At 35.6% G+C, this 16,428-nt stretch overlaps 1 protein-coding gene across 1 annotated transcript in view; it reads right to left on the bottom strand.

Annotated features, from left to right (window-relative positions):
• Nucleotides 1-16,428, bottom strand: part of ADGRB3 (adhesion G protein-coupled receptor B3) — a 293,354-nt gene that overhangs the window by 201,990 nt on the left and 74,936 nt on the right. Inside the window, exons 8-9 of the mRNA XM_009275805.2 lie at nucleotides 7,509-7,655; nucleotides 6,677-6,752 (exon numbers count right to left, since the gene is read on the bottom strand). Coding sequence (XP_009274080.1) covers nucleotides 6,677-6,752; nucleotides 7,509-7,655 — 223 coding nt within the window. The remainder of the gene's footprint in view (nucleotides 1-6,676; nucleotides 6,753-7,508; nucleotides 7,656-16,428) is intronic.

Raw genomic sequence — 16,428 nt, forward strand, 5'->3', positions numbered from 1 at the left:
AATATTCTTTTAAATATTCTTTTGTTGTTGTTGTTGTTAATTGCTTATTTTCTCTAGGGAAATGGTATTTAAGAGAGGATTCCATTCTGCTGGATCATTGAAACAGGAATTGCCATGGCTACAGTAATAGAAACTTAACTCAGTGGGCACTTTACTCGGCACAAGGAATGAAATTATCCTTCTGGGGCAAGGTGTTAATTCTAGTCCAATTTTACTCAGCCAGATCATATAATGAAAATATAATGGAAGTAGCTTTCTATTTTACTTAATTCCTATTTCTTCCCTTTGGTTGCACTTTAAAGTCTCACACATTGTTGATGAAATCATACCTCTCTATCAGACTAACATTTAATATTCAGCAAACTTTCAGTGCATTCTGTAGAGGGGGAGTAATGACGATACCTTACTGTACATACAGTAGCTGAATATCTATAAATGTTCCCAAGTAAGGCAGAATTAAAAAACAAACAAACAAACAAACAAAACTCCAAATAAATACAAAACTGATTTCTCTAACATATCATGACAGGTGGAAATAGAACTTACTAGCTATTAAAAGATTTTTTCCATTTTGGAAATTCACATAAGCTAATGTAAATACTGATATTTAAGTACTTGATGACAGTCAATCTTTGTGGTTGAGAAACATTTCCTTGCCGTATCTAATTTCGGTATAGTTCTGATGGTTCTAGGGTGAGATCCAAAAGGGCACTTCAGGTGCCTAGATTGTAACCTTGGTACACCAATTTTGCCTCAGTCTCATTAAAACCCTAGCAATCCACTTATGTTCTCAAAAGCCCCTAGCAGACTGTTTCACCAGAAAATAAATGTAAATGGCTATACCACCGTGAAATGAAATCTGCATCACTCATTACTGTCCTGTCTGGGCTGAGCTGCATATCTCATATTTAACTGTTCAGATAGTCCCTGGAAGAATGCAATCTGGCACATATATTCTAAACTCACATAACATGTTAAGATGCCACTGAATTAAAGCACAAAGTCTTGTAGTCACAAGAATTTCCCTCAAAACCACTGGTGCAGTGTCATTGATATCTTTGTTGAAGATAGTTTTTTAAACAACAGCTTAGTGCTGAGAATATTTATTCAGGAATTTAAGTAAGCAGCTTTTACAAAACGTCCCGGGAGGTGGAATATGTGGGTTTCAGTCCCTGTCATACTGGGAATGACACAGAATGGGAATGACCTATGTTGCACTTCCTAGGCAAGTGCATGATCTTATAGATCTTTTGTGACAGGTGAGGAGTGACTTCACCATTACTTCTTTCTCCCTCATAAAAAAAAATCTAAAATTTATCTTTAATGAGAAATGAACTCTGCTGACTGTCCAGAAAAATGCACATCAGGGTCAAATTTTGAAATCAGTTACTCAAAAAATATATTACATTCCTTTTAAACTATGGTTGAATAAATCCTTGAAGATTCAAGATAACAAAGTTTGACTGCATAAAGGCTCAAGAAGAGATTCTGGAGCTGCTGTCCTAGTGTTTTTTCTGATCTGAATGAATAACAATATTAATAAAATAGAGTTATTTTACTAAGCTCTTTTTCTATCTGGGTATACATTTTGAGGATATTCTTTTATATAAGGGTATGCATATGGATTCGATGTCATATGAAATTCAGGTTTTCTTTTCTTTTTAGAATGACTCTACGTTGCTCAAGAAAAATGAACTTATGAATAAGGCATGTTGCTATCTCAAGACAGTAAGAAAGAAGTTATAGTTCAATGTGTAAGTGTTGTATACATTACAGAAAAATTACGGATGCTATAGCAGTAATGCTATGCACTAAAAGCCCGCCTGAGGTACTCTGTCTTCAGTCTAACAAAGCTGACCTAAGGAAATTTAAGGGCCTTTTTGGCTGTACAGCACCCAAAGGAGGGGGTTAGGAATGATGTTGCAAATGGGGAAAGAACATTTCAGTGCAGGAAATTATAGCAGGAAAAGTATGGTGGTTGTTTAAATGATGGGAAGAAAAGCTTGCTACAGCAAAATCATTGATCCTTTATTTGTTCTTATTTGTTAAAGGAAAAGTGAAAAACGATCTTACAGTATGGCAATATGCAATGTATTCCTTTGGAGTGCCCAGGAGAGGAATCACATATAGTATCTTTCAGATGAGTATTATAGTGAGAATCAATTTTCTGTGAACCTAACAATAACATAAATGTGCTCAGGGATGCAAGAGCTATGGAAATAATATTCAGTCTATAGCGCTCAAAATATTCAATATTTCAATATATGATTAAAAAAATCCATATGACATTACAAGGACAGTGCAACGCAGCAAAGTATATTAGCAAACAGAATCAGATGAAGTTTATTTACTTGTGCGTGGAAAAAAAAATTCTATTTTTATAAAGAAGAATAAAGTACTTTTCTTTTCCCTAACCTTCATTTAAACAGTCGTGGCAAAATTCTTTGAATAATATACATATACCACTAGGATTAAACACATTGTCCAAAAAGTTCTATATTAATGTAATTGCCAAGTTACTTTTAACAGACTCCATGCTAGTAAAAACAAGAAAAATCGAGCCTATATGGTAAAATGCAGCTAGTTTTGGAGTTTGTGAAATATATTGTATAGGCTGCCCTAGATAATGAAATCCTCATTTTACACACAGAACACCTGTGATGTACCAGATGGGGATTCTGTGGTTAGGTGCTTTGAAAGATTTCCCCTAAAGATATACTGAGATATTTTTTGTTTATTTGTTTGTTTATTTTAAACAAAGAAGTTCCTTGTGATGATGCAGAAGCTTGCATACCTTTTAGTGCTGATATTAAGGAATGTATGGAAATGTGTGTCACCTTTGTTCTTCTGAAAACTACAAAAAACAGGTATCATACAATCAAATATTTACTTTACTCTCACCCTAACTCCTGTAAAGCCAGTGACTGAAATCACACGGGAAGTGGTAAAGCTTTCTGGATATTTAACTGCAACCAGTAGAAATCACCTCTTTTATCAGGTTGTCAAGGTGTAAATGATGTGGCCTTTGAACTCAAACACGAGGTCATTTTACTTATTTTACCTTGGTTTATTGTTTTGTTTATCTTTAGTCCCACCATTAACATATTTTGTCAACTGTCATTTTATTAAGAACAGCATCACATAAGATCCTTATCCAGAATGTTTTTTTAATTCATACATTGTGCGTAGCTACCACACTTCTAGGTATCATAAAACCTAGATGACGTTAGCTCCCTTCACATTTTACAGTGTTTGCTCCATACACAACGCTATTGTGGTGAAGCATTTCACTATGTTCACGATAACCACTAAAATGTTTATCACAGTAATGCTTCTTACAGTTAAATAAGATTAGTACAAATAGTAATTAATATAAACCCATATAAGATGATAGTTCTTCATTTCAAAATGTAAGCAAACAAAAATAAACCTTTTCCAAATGCAGTGGGATGTACGGAAACCTTCACTTCATTCATGTACGTGAAAGAGTATAAAGTGATAAACCACCCCATAATAAAGTTTCCTTTAAAACCTGCATTGCAGTTCTAATTTTTGCAAAGAGTATAACAACTCAACAAATTCAGCACTAACCACAGTTGCAGCTTTTTTCCAGTTCAGGATTCTATCTGAATGAACATTAAAATGGTTTGAATGCATCAAAATGCATTCAATAGTATTTAATATCTTCATCAATGACATAGACAGTGGGATTGAGTGCACCCTCAGCAAGTTTGCAGATGACACCAAGTTCGGTGGTGCAGCTGATACGCTAGAGGGAAAGGATGCCATCCAGGGGGACCTTGGCAGGCTTGAGAAGTGGGCCCATGTGAACCTCATGAAATTCCACAAGGCCAAGCTACATAAAAAGAAGCGTGGCCAGCAGGTCGAGGGAGGTGATTCTGCCCCTCTACTCTGCTCTGGTGAGACCCCACCTGGAGTACTGTGGCTAGCTCTGGAGCCCTCAGCATAAGAAAGACATGGACCTGTTAAAGCACGTCCAGAGGAGGACCACAAAGATGATCAGAGGGCTGGAACGTCTCTCCTGTGAGTAAAGGCTGAGAGTTGGGGTTGTTCAGCCTGCAGAAGAGAAGGCTTTGGGAAGACCTTATTGCAGCCTTTCAGTACTTAAAGGGGGCTTATAAGAAAGATGAAGAGAGAGACTTTTTACCAAGTCCTGTAGTGACAGGACAAGGTGCAATGGTTTAAACTGAAGAGGGTAGATTTAGAATAGACATAAGGAAGAAATTTTTTATGCTGAGGGTGGTGAAGCACTGGCACAGGTTGCCAACGAGGGTGGTGAGACAATGGAACAGGTTGCCCAGAGAAGCTATGGATGTCCCATCATTGGAAGTGTTCAAGGTCAGGTTGGATGGGGCTTTGAGCAACCTGATCTAGTGGAAGATGTCCCTGCCCATGGAAAGGGGGTTGGAACTAGATGATCTTTGAAGGTCCCTTCCAACCCAAACTGTCCAATGATTCTATGATTCTATGAAAACAGTTTGAAATTGTGCCACCTTTAAGTTACTATTTTAAGGTCATGAGATCAAAATTTGATTATGACTGCCATGGGCAAAGAAATCCAATGTGATACACTTCCTGATGAGGTAATTGATGTAAGCTGTAAAAGTTTCAGTATAACTTCATTATAAATATTAAAGAAGTGCAGAGAAGTACTGAGGCACTGTACTCCAAACAAAGAAGAGACTAGAGGTACCGGGGAATATGTGTTATATTTTTATATCACAGATTAATAATGACTTTTATTCCTTATTCACGTACATAAGAGAAAGTAATAGTGCTCGTTTCCTTTTCTTGGGCAGCTGAGAATTGGATTCAAATAATACTGAACATATTCAGAGGCAAAGTGGGATATCTTCGTATTTGAATTTCTAAAGATTTCTTTTATGAATAGATATACATAGATTATTAGACCATTTTGCTTTAGAAGCTCACAAAACCTCTCTGTGAACTGAATTGTACAGAGAAACGGTCAAATTTGCTGTGTAAATCAGTAACCAGCTGAAAGTAGAACAGATAAAAGCAAAAAATTTGGGAACTGAGATGCACTTTCTCATAGTCCATAGTAGTTAAGTTGCTGTACTTTTATGTCCCTGTTCTGCCCCTATTCCTGCTACTTGGGATGTTATTGATTCTGGGGAAAATCTAGTAAGGCCTATAAATCTCACTTTTCTAATGGATGAAGTAAAAGCCCTGAAAGGCTTTTCATATAAGCAAATACACAGCATTCAAGGTTCACACTTGTTTTCTGTAAATTAAAACTATTGACCTATGAGAGCTGAAAAGGCGTGATCATAGATTGTGGTTTACAATATAAAGGTCTGAAATGTACATGGTCACCTTGATGCTTTCCTAGGATTGGCAGATTGTCTCTAAGGTCTGCCAAAAAGGACTTACTACAATAGCCATTTGGCTCTGTTTCTTTGAATATGGGAGAAGAGAAGAAAAAATGTCTCTCACAAACATCTCTTCCTTCCTGGCTAATTTCAGGAACTGGCACAACAAATGGAAAGTGCTTAGTGACATTTCGGAGTTGGATGAGCTGTCATTTATACCATGCCTTAAGCATAGACAGCTCTTACCAGCACTCCCAAGGCTTCCAGGTGTCCTGCCAGGACATCACTGTTCGAATTGCGCTCTACCTCAGAGAGACTTCTGTCCCCAACATTGCATCTACTCTTTGCACAGTGCATTGCAACTTTACTAGGAATTTTTTTTTTTCTTCAGGACTGTGGGTTTTTTTGTTTTCAAATGGATTTTGGCAAAAACCTGTTGTTTTTCCATTCTTTGTTTCAAATCCTGAAGTTCTGGTTAAATAGAGTAGGGAAAGGTTATCTGGTGTCTTCCTAATTACTATCCTTTCTGATTATTGTGAATTCATTAGCAGCTATTTTGACACAATCTGCACCCATTTCTTTTACTGTAAAAGGGCATTAGTAGACTAATGGTGCACAGGAACATGTGAAATAAGATAGTATTAATGGACCATGAAATGATCTTAACCAGTAATTTGAGAAGAGGAGGGGAAATGTTTATTTCCAAATTGTCTGTTATCAAGTCTAGAAAAGAAAAAGTGAAACACAAGACCCTCCTATTTCTTTATGAATGTGTATGGCCCTCATAACTGACATACCACAGCTGTTCAGGCACACGCATGTCTTCTTTCTAAAATGGATCCTCTCTATAGCTCTGCTGTCCCTTCTGAATACAACCTGCAGTGAAAAAGTCCTTGGAAAACTACTACTAAAGACTTCTGTAGAAGTAGAACAGACAACCTTAGTACATCATGTTATGATGTCATTACTAGATCACTTGTACTAACTGGACAAACAGTAGTTTGAAACACAAGTATAAGTGGCCTGAGCATTAATGTACATCAGTGTGCATACTTCTGATCAAATATTTCTATAATTAAGCTTAATATAGATTACATAAAATATAAATTGAACCAATTTGATAAAAAGGTTATTTCCATCATACAAATGACTAAGCATGAAGGAAAGACAAATATACACATATATATTTTAAATAACAGGAAAAAAAAAATCCAACAATACCAATATGCAAACAGTCTTGGTTGTCTGCTTTTATCCTGACATGTAGTGTAGTTATGATCCCGAAATAGTCTAATTCATATTGTATTTATGAAATTTCTTACCTCAAAGTGGGCAAAATGAGCTCTAAATTTTTGTATAGCACTGCTCCAAGGACAAATACAGTTGATTCATCTAGTTCTGAAAAGAGTAAGGAAAAAAGATTGTTAAACTCTCTTTCCTAAGCCTTCATCAGTATAAAAAACTGTGAATACCATTTGTCTTTCTAGTAGAAATTTTATTTTAAATAAACCATCGTTACTTTGAATTATATCCTGGAAGTCTGTCATAAAGATGTAGCACTGTCAGGAATATATCAAAAGATTTAAACCACTGAAAATCACATTTTCAAAAAATCCATCATTGTGTACTGACATCCATGCTAGTTCATTTACCTTTATAGTTAAGTATCCCCAAAGGCTGTCTTTAGAGTTTAATGCCTAGTGACTAAATTCTTTAATGTCAGAGATCTGCACTGCAATGGTATTTGTAAATTGTATCTGAAGCCAGGGTAATTTGCCTGCTGAGCATCCTTTGGTAAAAGTTAGGTGACCTGTTGGGATGGTCCAGTCTGTTGGAGTGGAGCAGCTTCAGGGGGTTCAGCAGAGCTACATTTCAGCTCACCTCATACCACCACAGGTACAATCCCGTGCACAATAACTAAGCATTGGCTTCTTGACGTAGAAAATAATGTCTAGGATTTCTGTAGCACTTTTTGTTCAAGGTGCTGAAATTAAGCCCCATCATTTCCATCTGGGATAAGCTGTGGGTACTGGATTTCTTTTGAAGGTGGATAAACCAACTGTTTCTATATAGTACAGTGGTCCTATGAGACAAAGATTCTGAGTTCCCTTGTTGAAGCTAACACAAAATTAGCATGCTGATATGCTTCTTTACCTGTTGACATAGGGGTGAAGATATTTTTTGGAATGACAACCCTGTCTTCTGAGTTTCGTGCCCAATCAACCATTCCTTTTCTTCCTTTCATGGGGAAATTGATGTCAGTTAAAACAGATGCAGCAGGAAGCTTCTGAATGCTAGCCACTAGTAAGAGAAATCACAAAATCAAATAAAATTGTGTTTCGTACTTTAAAGCATCATACCATGATAACAGTACAGCAGTAACAAAAATGTTTAATAATACATTTCAAGTAAAGCAGGAATTTATAGGACATTAACTGGCACAGAAAATGTAATCTTCTGTTTATTATGCAGTTCTACTATGGATTAATTTTGTGGCATTGATCGTATCATTTGTCAGCCAGATTCTGATTAAGTTTCTTAACAGGGATTATTGAATATACTGGCTTATACCCTGAAATTCACACATAAGGACATCGTCATGTCTTCAGAGCAAATTCTAAAATGATCAAATGTGACAATGAAAAGAGGATGCTGCAAATTGCTTTGGGAAACATCACTGCTAGATGCAGGCTAATGAAGCAATAACAGAGCTTTCATCCCCTATACAGGCACAATTTCAAGATAGACCCATTAAGGAGAGTCACATATTAAAGACCTCATTGTTTCTACACAAATGAGAATAATGCCGTATAGCACTTGATTTCTTTTCCTTGAAAGAATAATCTCCATTCTGAATTCTTAATTATATTTTTCCTTCTAAAAAAAACCCAAACCCCCAAACAACATCACTATTATATCTGTGACAGATATAGAAAGACAGAAGAAATAGGTATCAAATCTAATAACAGGCAGTTTGGAATTTTGTTTATTCATTCTCATTTTCTCTCTGTTTTCTAACTCAATTATTATCTGGAAATCAGTTTCAGCTTTGCTGTGAAATCGAAGTATGACTCCATGGCAACACTGTCAGTGTCTAGTAAGACTCAAACTACTTTTAAGGAACTGACAGGGCTGCAAGTGTTTATGTACACTGAGAGAGACGACAAACAACACATTTGGAGCACTAGCTCCATTCTTAATGTAAGCCATGTTGATAGCCATTTCCTGTGCAATGCTCTTCCTAATCAATTTATGAAGAGGCTAATGTAGTTGGAAGAGTTCGGACATCAGGACTATACTTTGATCTGCGTAACGATTTCACTGCAAGTACTCTGCAAGGGGGTTAAATATAAAGAGAGTGGGGGACAGCTGTAAAAGCAATCAGAACAGCAAAATTAAAGTAGAAAACCATTAGGTGTCTCATCAGTGGCTTTTATTTGAAGGGAAACTGTAATTCAGATCCAAGAGAAGAGGAAAATTAAGAGGTTAACAATATTAACTCTACAAATGTATTCCTTGATAACTGACTCTTAGTTTCAAATTAGACTGGTTAGGCATTACAGAATCACATTAGTGAGGTGGTACTTGAGGTTATTTCAGGCTTTCCATTACAAAACTATCATCAGGGCTTTACAACGCTAGTTACAATCCCCTCTGGGCTGAAATTGGCAAATGCATTCCCAGCCCTAAAGGAATGCTTAGTCTTGTGAATTTCAGGTGGTGTGTGGAGAGAGAAGAGTTCAGGTGTTTCAGAATTACTGGGCCATAAAATGGATTGCATGTTTTCACATGCAATCAATGGTTATACAGAATATATTAACATTGTTAAAATGGATTTTTTCCATGGTTCTTAAAATCCTAAAAGAATTTTATTTTATTTTCCACATAAATAAAATTAAACTCACAGTTATTTAGTTTTCAAAATTAAATACAGCATTTATAAGACAATATTGGGTTTTTTATTTGCACAGTATTTATCTGTGTATCTCCCTATCTATCTATCTAATTATCTAGTAGAGCCTTAATATTTCATCCACCTTTCAGATGACAGTTCCCTTTATTGAAATAGGAAATCAATGTTATTCAATGGAATTCACTCTGCAAAACAGAAAACCACTTTAGGACTGGATAAATGGTGAGGGTCTAGGATAGTACCTCTCTGGACTCTGTCTATCTCTGTATTTTAAATAGGGCCATTCATCATGGTACTTAAGCACTACTTAGAACCAAAGATTCCAAAATATTTGTTACTATTTAAGGTGATGAATAACACAAAAACCTAAACATAAAACCTAAACATGTGGCTTATGACTTATATGCAATAAGCACAATTTAATTTCACAGAAGATGCAACCTTAACATCTGGAGATTTTGGATCTCTGTATAGACAGAGAGAGTACACAGCACATATAAACCAATAATTGAAAGAGATTTGCCAAAATGCTTGCTCCATGTCCTGCAAAGTCTGCTTCTTCTTACAGATCCACACAGATTATTAGGTCATTCTTTAGCCACTTCGGTGAATGATTCCAAGAGGATGTGCCTACTAATTTCCAACATGACACTGACATTTGAAGGTATAAGACAATTTAATGGAATCTGACTGGAGGCAACTAGTTCAGTCTGTCAACATGGCCAGGTAGATACATGAAACAGTTCCCACCTCTTCAGTGCCACTGTGAACTGTATTTTAGTTTTTAAAAAAGCTAATATTCTTATTAAATATTAGTCTACACCTCATTTCAACGAGATCTTGGAGCATGACCAGCTGTATTTCCACTGTGAAATGCGGCTTTGCTGCTTTCTAACTCAGTTTTAATCTGCAGCATGAAATAATTATTTACTTTATTGTGAACATGAAAATCAACAGGCCTTTTAGAGGAGAATGTGTATAATTCAGGTACTGGGTCATTCACGTGTCAGAAGTTCAAATATCAGTTTCTTATACAGTTGTAATACATAGATAATAAGACAGAATGATATGTAATTCACTTTGTACTTTATTCTATTCTTTTTATGTTAGGTTTGTATTAGAAAATGATCTCCAAATACTGGAACCCAAATGATTCAGTTCTGTAATTGCCACACAAGCACTTTGTCTTCTCATTTGGAAAAAGCAAATGTTGTTTGGTTTTTTTTTCTCAAATTACCATACCAAAACATTTTGACCTGAATTTGTGAGACAGAACACTAGCCGATGAGGACATTTACAGGTACTGTGGCAGAAATATTTTTGCTTGTTTATACACATGTAGAAGCTGTATAATACTGGAAAAACAGTCAATGAGAATATTAATAAGAATGAGATTGTAAAGTGGAAAAAAAGGATGAAAAAAGAGAAGAAAAAGAAAAACTAAAATAAAAAATGGTCTAAGCAGAAGTTGAAGAAAATCTGCATGTGTCATTTTAAATTAAGGAACTTTAAAATATAAAACTTCCCATATACACCATACACAGCATGTCTTATCCTCTCAGATAAAACCATATTTGAGTTATTGCTGCATTCTTCCATTCTAATCTGACTACAACTTCACGGACAGTTTATGCTGAAGACATAATACTGACAAGTAACCAGCCTGGTCACTCCTCAGATCATTCTTACAGTTTGCACATACCCTGATGTAGACACAATCAAAACTTTTCCAATATGGAAAATTCCCATTTTTATTTATTTGTATTATGGTAATTATTTGATTTTGACTTAACCAGAATGAACCAAAAATGAAAAAGCCACTCAGAAGGCTTTTGGCAGGAAAAAAACTTAGAGACAGAAAGTTTGAATGTACAGAAACATGTTTAGGGTGCAGAATATGTTGCATTCTTTCATTCTCTGGACATCCTCTCTTGTTGTGGCTCCTATATACCTTCAATTACAATTTTAATATGATTCCCAAAGGTTAAAAAAAAAAAAAACAGTAGAAAAAGGAATCTCTTCCATGGTACTTGACTGTATTAAACATTTGAAGAATGCAGGAAGTAGAATATAATCTTTATTTCTTCAAAAAATGGCACCATTACACTTCTGAATCTTGCAAGTTAAATTTATATGCCCTAGATGGAAGAAAACCTCACCTAGCTATAAGCTGGAACATGGAGAAAAAGCCTTTCTTTTTAGAATTCTTTGAGCATTCTTTTGATGCACATTGGTATAAATTACAAGACAGTGGTTCAATTACACATAAGAACATGTACATATTTGATGACTCCATAATAATTATTGATTCAGAAAAATCTATTTAAGTAGTCTAGTCTAATCAATTTAGTGATTGCTTTGACCCCTAATGGATTCATTTTAATATCCTTTACAAATACATCTCCATTTACCTTTATTTCATTTTCATGCTGCAGTTGCAGACAACCTGTTCAATACTGCTCTACTGAAAATTTCAGAATTGGCAACTACTAACTGTTCTTACTTACTGAGTAAAATAAAATCTCTTTGGAATAGATTAACTCCAAACGCATAGGAATGGAGAATTTTCCATGACTATCTAAATAAGATGATTACACACAGTAATAGGTGAACGATATTTAAGCAATTCAATTAATGTGTCAAAAAAATTCCGAGTGAAATAAAAATTGTGTAGTTCTTGTACACAAGCTCTTGTAGATCATGGTCTAGAATAGAAAAGCTGAAACATATTGCTATGATCCCTATAACCCTGAATGAGTTATAAGCTGCCTAGTGCAACTTCCAGTAGCTCTCTGACTGATCTGGGTTGCTAAATAATAAAAGATAAAGCAACCAAATAAGTATCATGAATCTTCTTCCCTTTCTCTTTACTATCCACCCTTTAGCTTTCCGTGTTGAACAAAAACTGGTGACACTTCAGAATCAGCCCTTTGAATAATATTAATCACTTTAGAACAGGAAATCAGATTTACTGAAAGGCATGACAGAAAAACGACTGGATGTTTGCTCATGGACTAAACACAACTTCATCTCTCACAGTAGAGATTTAGGTTTTAAAACTACAATGCAAGCCAAATTAAACAGTTGATCCCTATCCTTATCAAAGACTGAACCAAAACCTTTAGAAAAGATGCTTAAAATCCGAGTCTGAATTCTATATCATTCATGTATTTACAAAAGAGGATACAACACTGGTTCTGATTCTTCTTTCTCATAAGTGATAACATTCTGGGTTTGTTGTGCTTTACAGCACAGTAACTATGTTGATCCCTAATTTACAATCACTTAAGATACAGAGAAATGGGAATTAATTGTTTTAAAAGGCATCAGTGCCTTGACTGAATTGGAAAACCAGATACAGAAATCTATGGGATTAGCATAAGATGTCAACTTCTGCTTAACCGTCCCTGTCAGAGCAAGAGAGTAGAACTCTGAATTTGAATTTCAGTCACAGACAACAGAGAATGGCTATGCATATTAGCAGCATCATTTGCTCTTTTCCTGTCCTTTTTGACTTGTCCATTGACAGCATACTAGACATATATTATTCAGCATTTAGTAAACTTGAGTTCATCACACAACTGGTTTTGATTTTTCAGGCAGAGGATATTATACTGCCCTTCTGGAACAGCTACTGCTAAATTTATTTCTGGGTAAAATAGTCATGAATAGAACTGCCATTGTGATAGATGTTCAGAATAAAGAATATGAAAGGATTTTTGTGTTAAAATTCAGAATACTGAGTATTTCTGCAAACATCTCTGTTAAGAAGACCCAATTAGAATCATATTTATACATTTTAGAATTATTCCATTGACCTTAAATGTAAAACCTTTGTTTTTTTATAGAATAAATTAGCCTATTTAAGTCAGCTCATGTTGGATACACGGGGAAAAAAGTCTTGCCTGGCTCATCATCAAAGAGCCAGATGGACATATTGAAGATGATATTCATAACATATTTGCTCTATCCACTTAAACCCCATCACTTTAAAGACAATCTGTGACAAACACAAATGGTGAAACCCCCTTTTCAAGGAGGCAAATCTGTGGATCTCCAGATTTGCTACAGAGCTCTGCATCTGAGCAGGCTTGATGATCTCCTTTAAAATCCTTCCTTCAGTATGAAGATAAATCCACCTCTTACCACCTGGAAGATTACGTACAATAGAAGGACTGTGGTGAAGTGACATCCTCTTATATGAACATAGGAATAACAGCCAGGTAATTTTCCCTCTGCAAATAATACCCATGAAATCTCCCCACAGTGAACCAACATCAAACAACGGTCAGAAAAACACTCCTAAGAAATTATAACTTAACAGATCTACTACTTCTTAAGACTATCAACACAGAAATTATGTCTTCTTAAATTAGAACCTTGTTATGCCCTACTGCTCCATTGGCAGACAAGAGAGGGATGTCCCTAGAAGCCTGCTGTGCTCTTGCATCCCTGAAGCTCATCAGCCCATAGCAGCTACCCTCTGACTATTCAAGCTTTGGGCAGCAAGACACACTACTGGTACAGGCAGAAGTAGAAGTAGACATTTCATAGATATTTTCACTAATCAGGCATGAGTTCTGCATGAGTCCTTCCTTTGGTGTCAAGCAAACTGTGCCTTAAATGGGCTCTCTGTTTGAAGGTTAAGAATAATGCTTTAGGTTAATCAAGAAGCTACCTTAACAGTGATCTCTGAATATTTCCCTTCTGTATTCCATAGACAATGCAATGAGGAAGAGAGGTACTTGTTACCCTTTTTGTTGTAAAATAATACATTTATCAGTGATAAGCACCGTAGGGAAATAGCTAATTTCTATTTTGAGCTTGCAAGCCACCGCAGTCCTTTAAATAATATGAAGAAAAAGTAAACACACGAACAGTCACATAACTGTATGATGTCTGAATATGCTCCCAAAGGCCTGTAACAAATGCCAGCAATACACTACCATATGAATAATATGAGCAGTATAATATTTAGGATGAGTTAGAAAGCAGCATGGCTTCAGGCAATGATCAGGATGCATTTAATAAACACTCAGATCTCTTCTGCTACTTACGTAATTTAAAAAAAAAAATAAATTCATAGGCAACAGGCAAGTGTTTCCTCTTGGTTTTGTGTACTTTTGTTGTTCAGTACCAAATTCTGTATTTCAGGAACAACTCAGGAATAAACTAATTTCAAAGACTCATGAAATATCACATATGCATACACATTATCTTAACTGGTTTCTGATGGCACATTTGTTATGATAAAAAATCTAGCTTGATAAAATTAAAATAGGTAAAGCATAAGATTACAATTCTTCTTTTTCCAAACCTTTCCTTGTTGCAGGTATGGACGTAAAAATGGAAAATAAAAAACTAAAAGCTTGAAGAGTAATTAGAACATTAAGAATTGTTGTTATGGACAATAAAAGCCTTTTTTAAAAAAAAAAAAGTTTATGCAAACTATTAAAGTTTACTCCCTGAGAAAGAGTTAGTGTATAGAAATGGCCATAGCATCATAGAATTTGTCCATGTTCCAGATGCTAATTCTGCATGTCCCCCTAGGGGAAAAAATAATAATCTTAGCATTTTTATAATTTTTAATCATTGTTACTATTTACTTACTACTAATGCGTACTGTAAGATGAATATGACTATTTGCAGCTGGCCAATGTGGAATGTAAAGAACAAAATCACTTTTAAATTTGCAGATCTGAATCACAAGTTTGAAGAATACCCAACTGAACTCATGAAAATGTAAACAATTTTTTTATGAGCAGTCAGAAGAAAATGTGTTCTCATGATAAATGGAATGCTTACTGAAATATGTGGTTATTCAGATAAATGCTTTAAACAAAACATTGTAGGAGGCTGTACTTCATTAACTAGAGGACAACTCCATCTTCTGGGGGTTATATTGAAGAAGATGAAGACACTAACAGCCAAAGAGACCCAGAGCCACATCCAAGGTACTCTGTGTTTCTGAAAGAGCTTTATTTTTTTCCATTCCTCTTAGTATTACTGTGCATTCATGCTACTAAGACTAAGGTCTCCCTTAGCAACTCTTGCCTTGTCATAAAGCACTTCTCAATGAAAAGACTCAGCATAAAGCAAGACAGAAGATGGAGGCTGATGCAGGAGATAGAATGAGTTGGCATTTAAGTGCATGAGTTTTAATGTTACAGACATAAAGGTGAAAACCATGGTAATACTGAGGGGACAAGGCCACCTGCAACATTATTTTAGATTGACTGCACGGGGAAGGTGCAGAAATCAAGCATTTTTCAATTTCATAAGGTGACTAGAAAAAGTGTCTGTGCTGGTGATTCTAGCTGATAATGCAAGAAAAAGAGGGAGACTGAAGGTAATGTTAAGGTAGTGAGCTCAGAAGATGGGAATGACAATGAAGCTGTCATCAGAGAAAGGGAGAAAGAAGAAAAGCCGAGAGAAAGAGATCATTCATATGTTTATTTATTAGCTTTACTGATGATTAGATATCCACTACAAACTATTAAAAAGATAGACAGAGAGGGCTTGACAGAGGACAAGAGATCAGTAAGGGGGCAAACAGATGTGAAAATCATTAGCAGGGCATTGATAAAAATATTCCCTCAACATTACATTGCTTGGGGACATGAAGAGCAGAGGTATAATGATCGCTTCCCAGAAGTAGTAAATTGAAGCAAAGGAAAGATGTCCATCATCTTACCTCTAGGGAAATGACAACTAAATCCTACCACTCATAAATCTAGAAAGATGTGAACTAAGTTATGCAGGATATTGAAGTGAATTCTCAGGCATGGAGATAGAAGATTTGATGTATAAAAGCCACACACAGAGGAAACAAAATAAAGCATGTGAATCAATATATGTTTCTAATCACAGCTTTTTGTAGCAGACTAGAAACAGATCTCTTATATTTTATTATTGAACAGCTTTTTTAATCATACAAAATGGCATCTTGAAGAACTTTCAGATACAACTATGAGCAAATTAAAAATGAAAGAACTGTAAATTTCTCTGGCATAGAATCACGGAGCATTAAGAGTATTAAAGTGGCTACTGAATCCTAAAAAGTAGAGCCTGATTGTATTGGGTTTGTGTGGCAAGGTTTTGGTAGTGGGGGGCTATAGGGGCGGCTTCTGTGAGAAGCTGCTAGAAGCTTCCCCCATGTCC

This window comes from Aptenodytes forsteri, unplaced genomic scaffold (genome assembly GCF_000699145.1).
Source record: "Aptenodytes forsteri isolate BGI_AS27 unplaced genomic scaffold, ASM69914v1 Scaffold256, whole genome shotgun sequence".
In the NCBI taxonomy this organism is placed as follows: Eukaryota; Metazoa; Chordata; class Aves; order Sphenisciformes; family Spheniscidae; genus Aptenodytes; species Aptenodytes forsteri.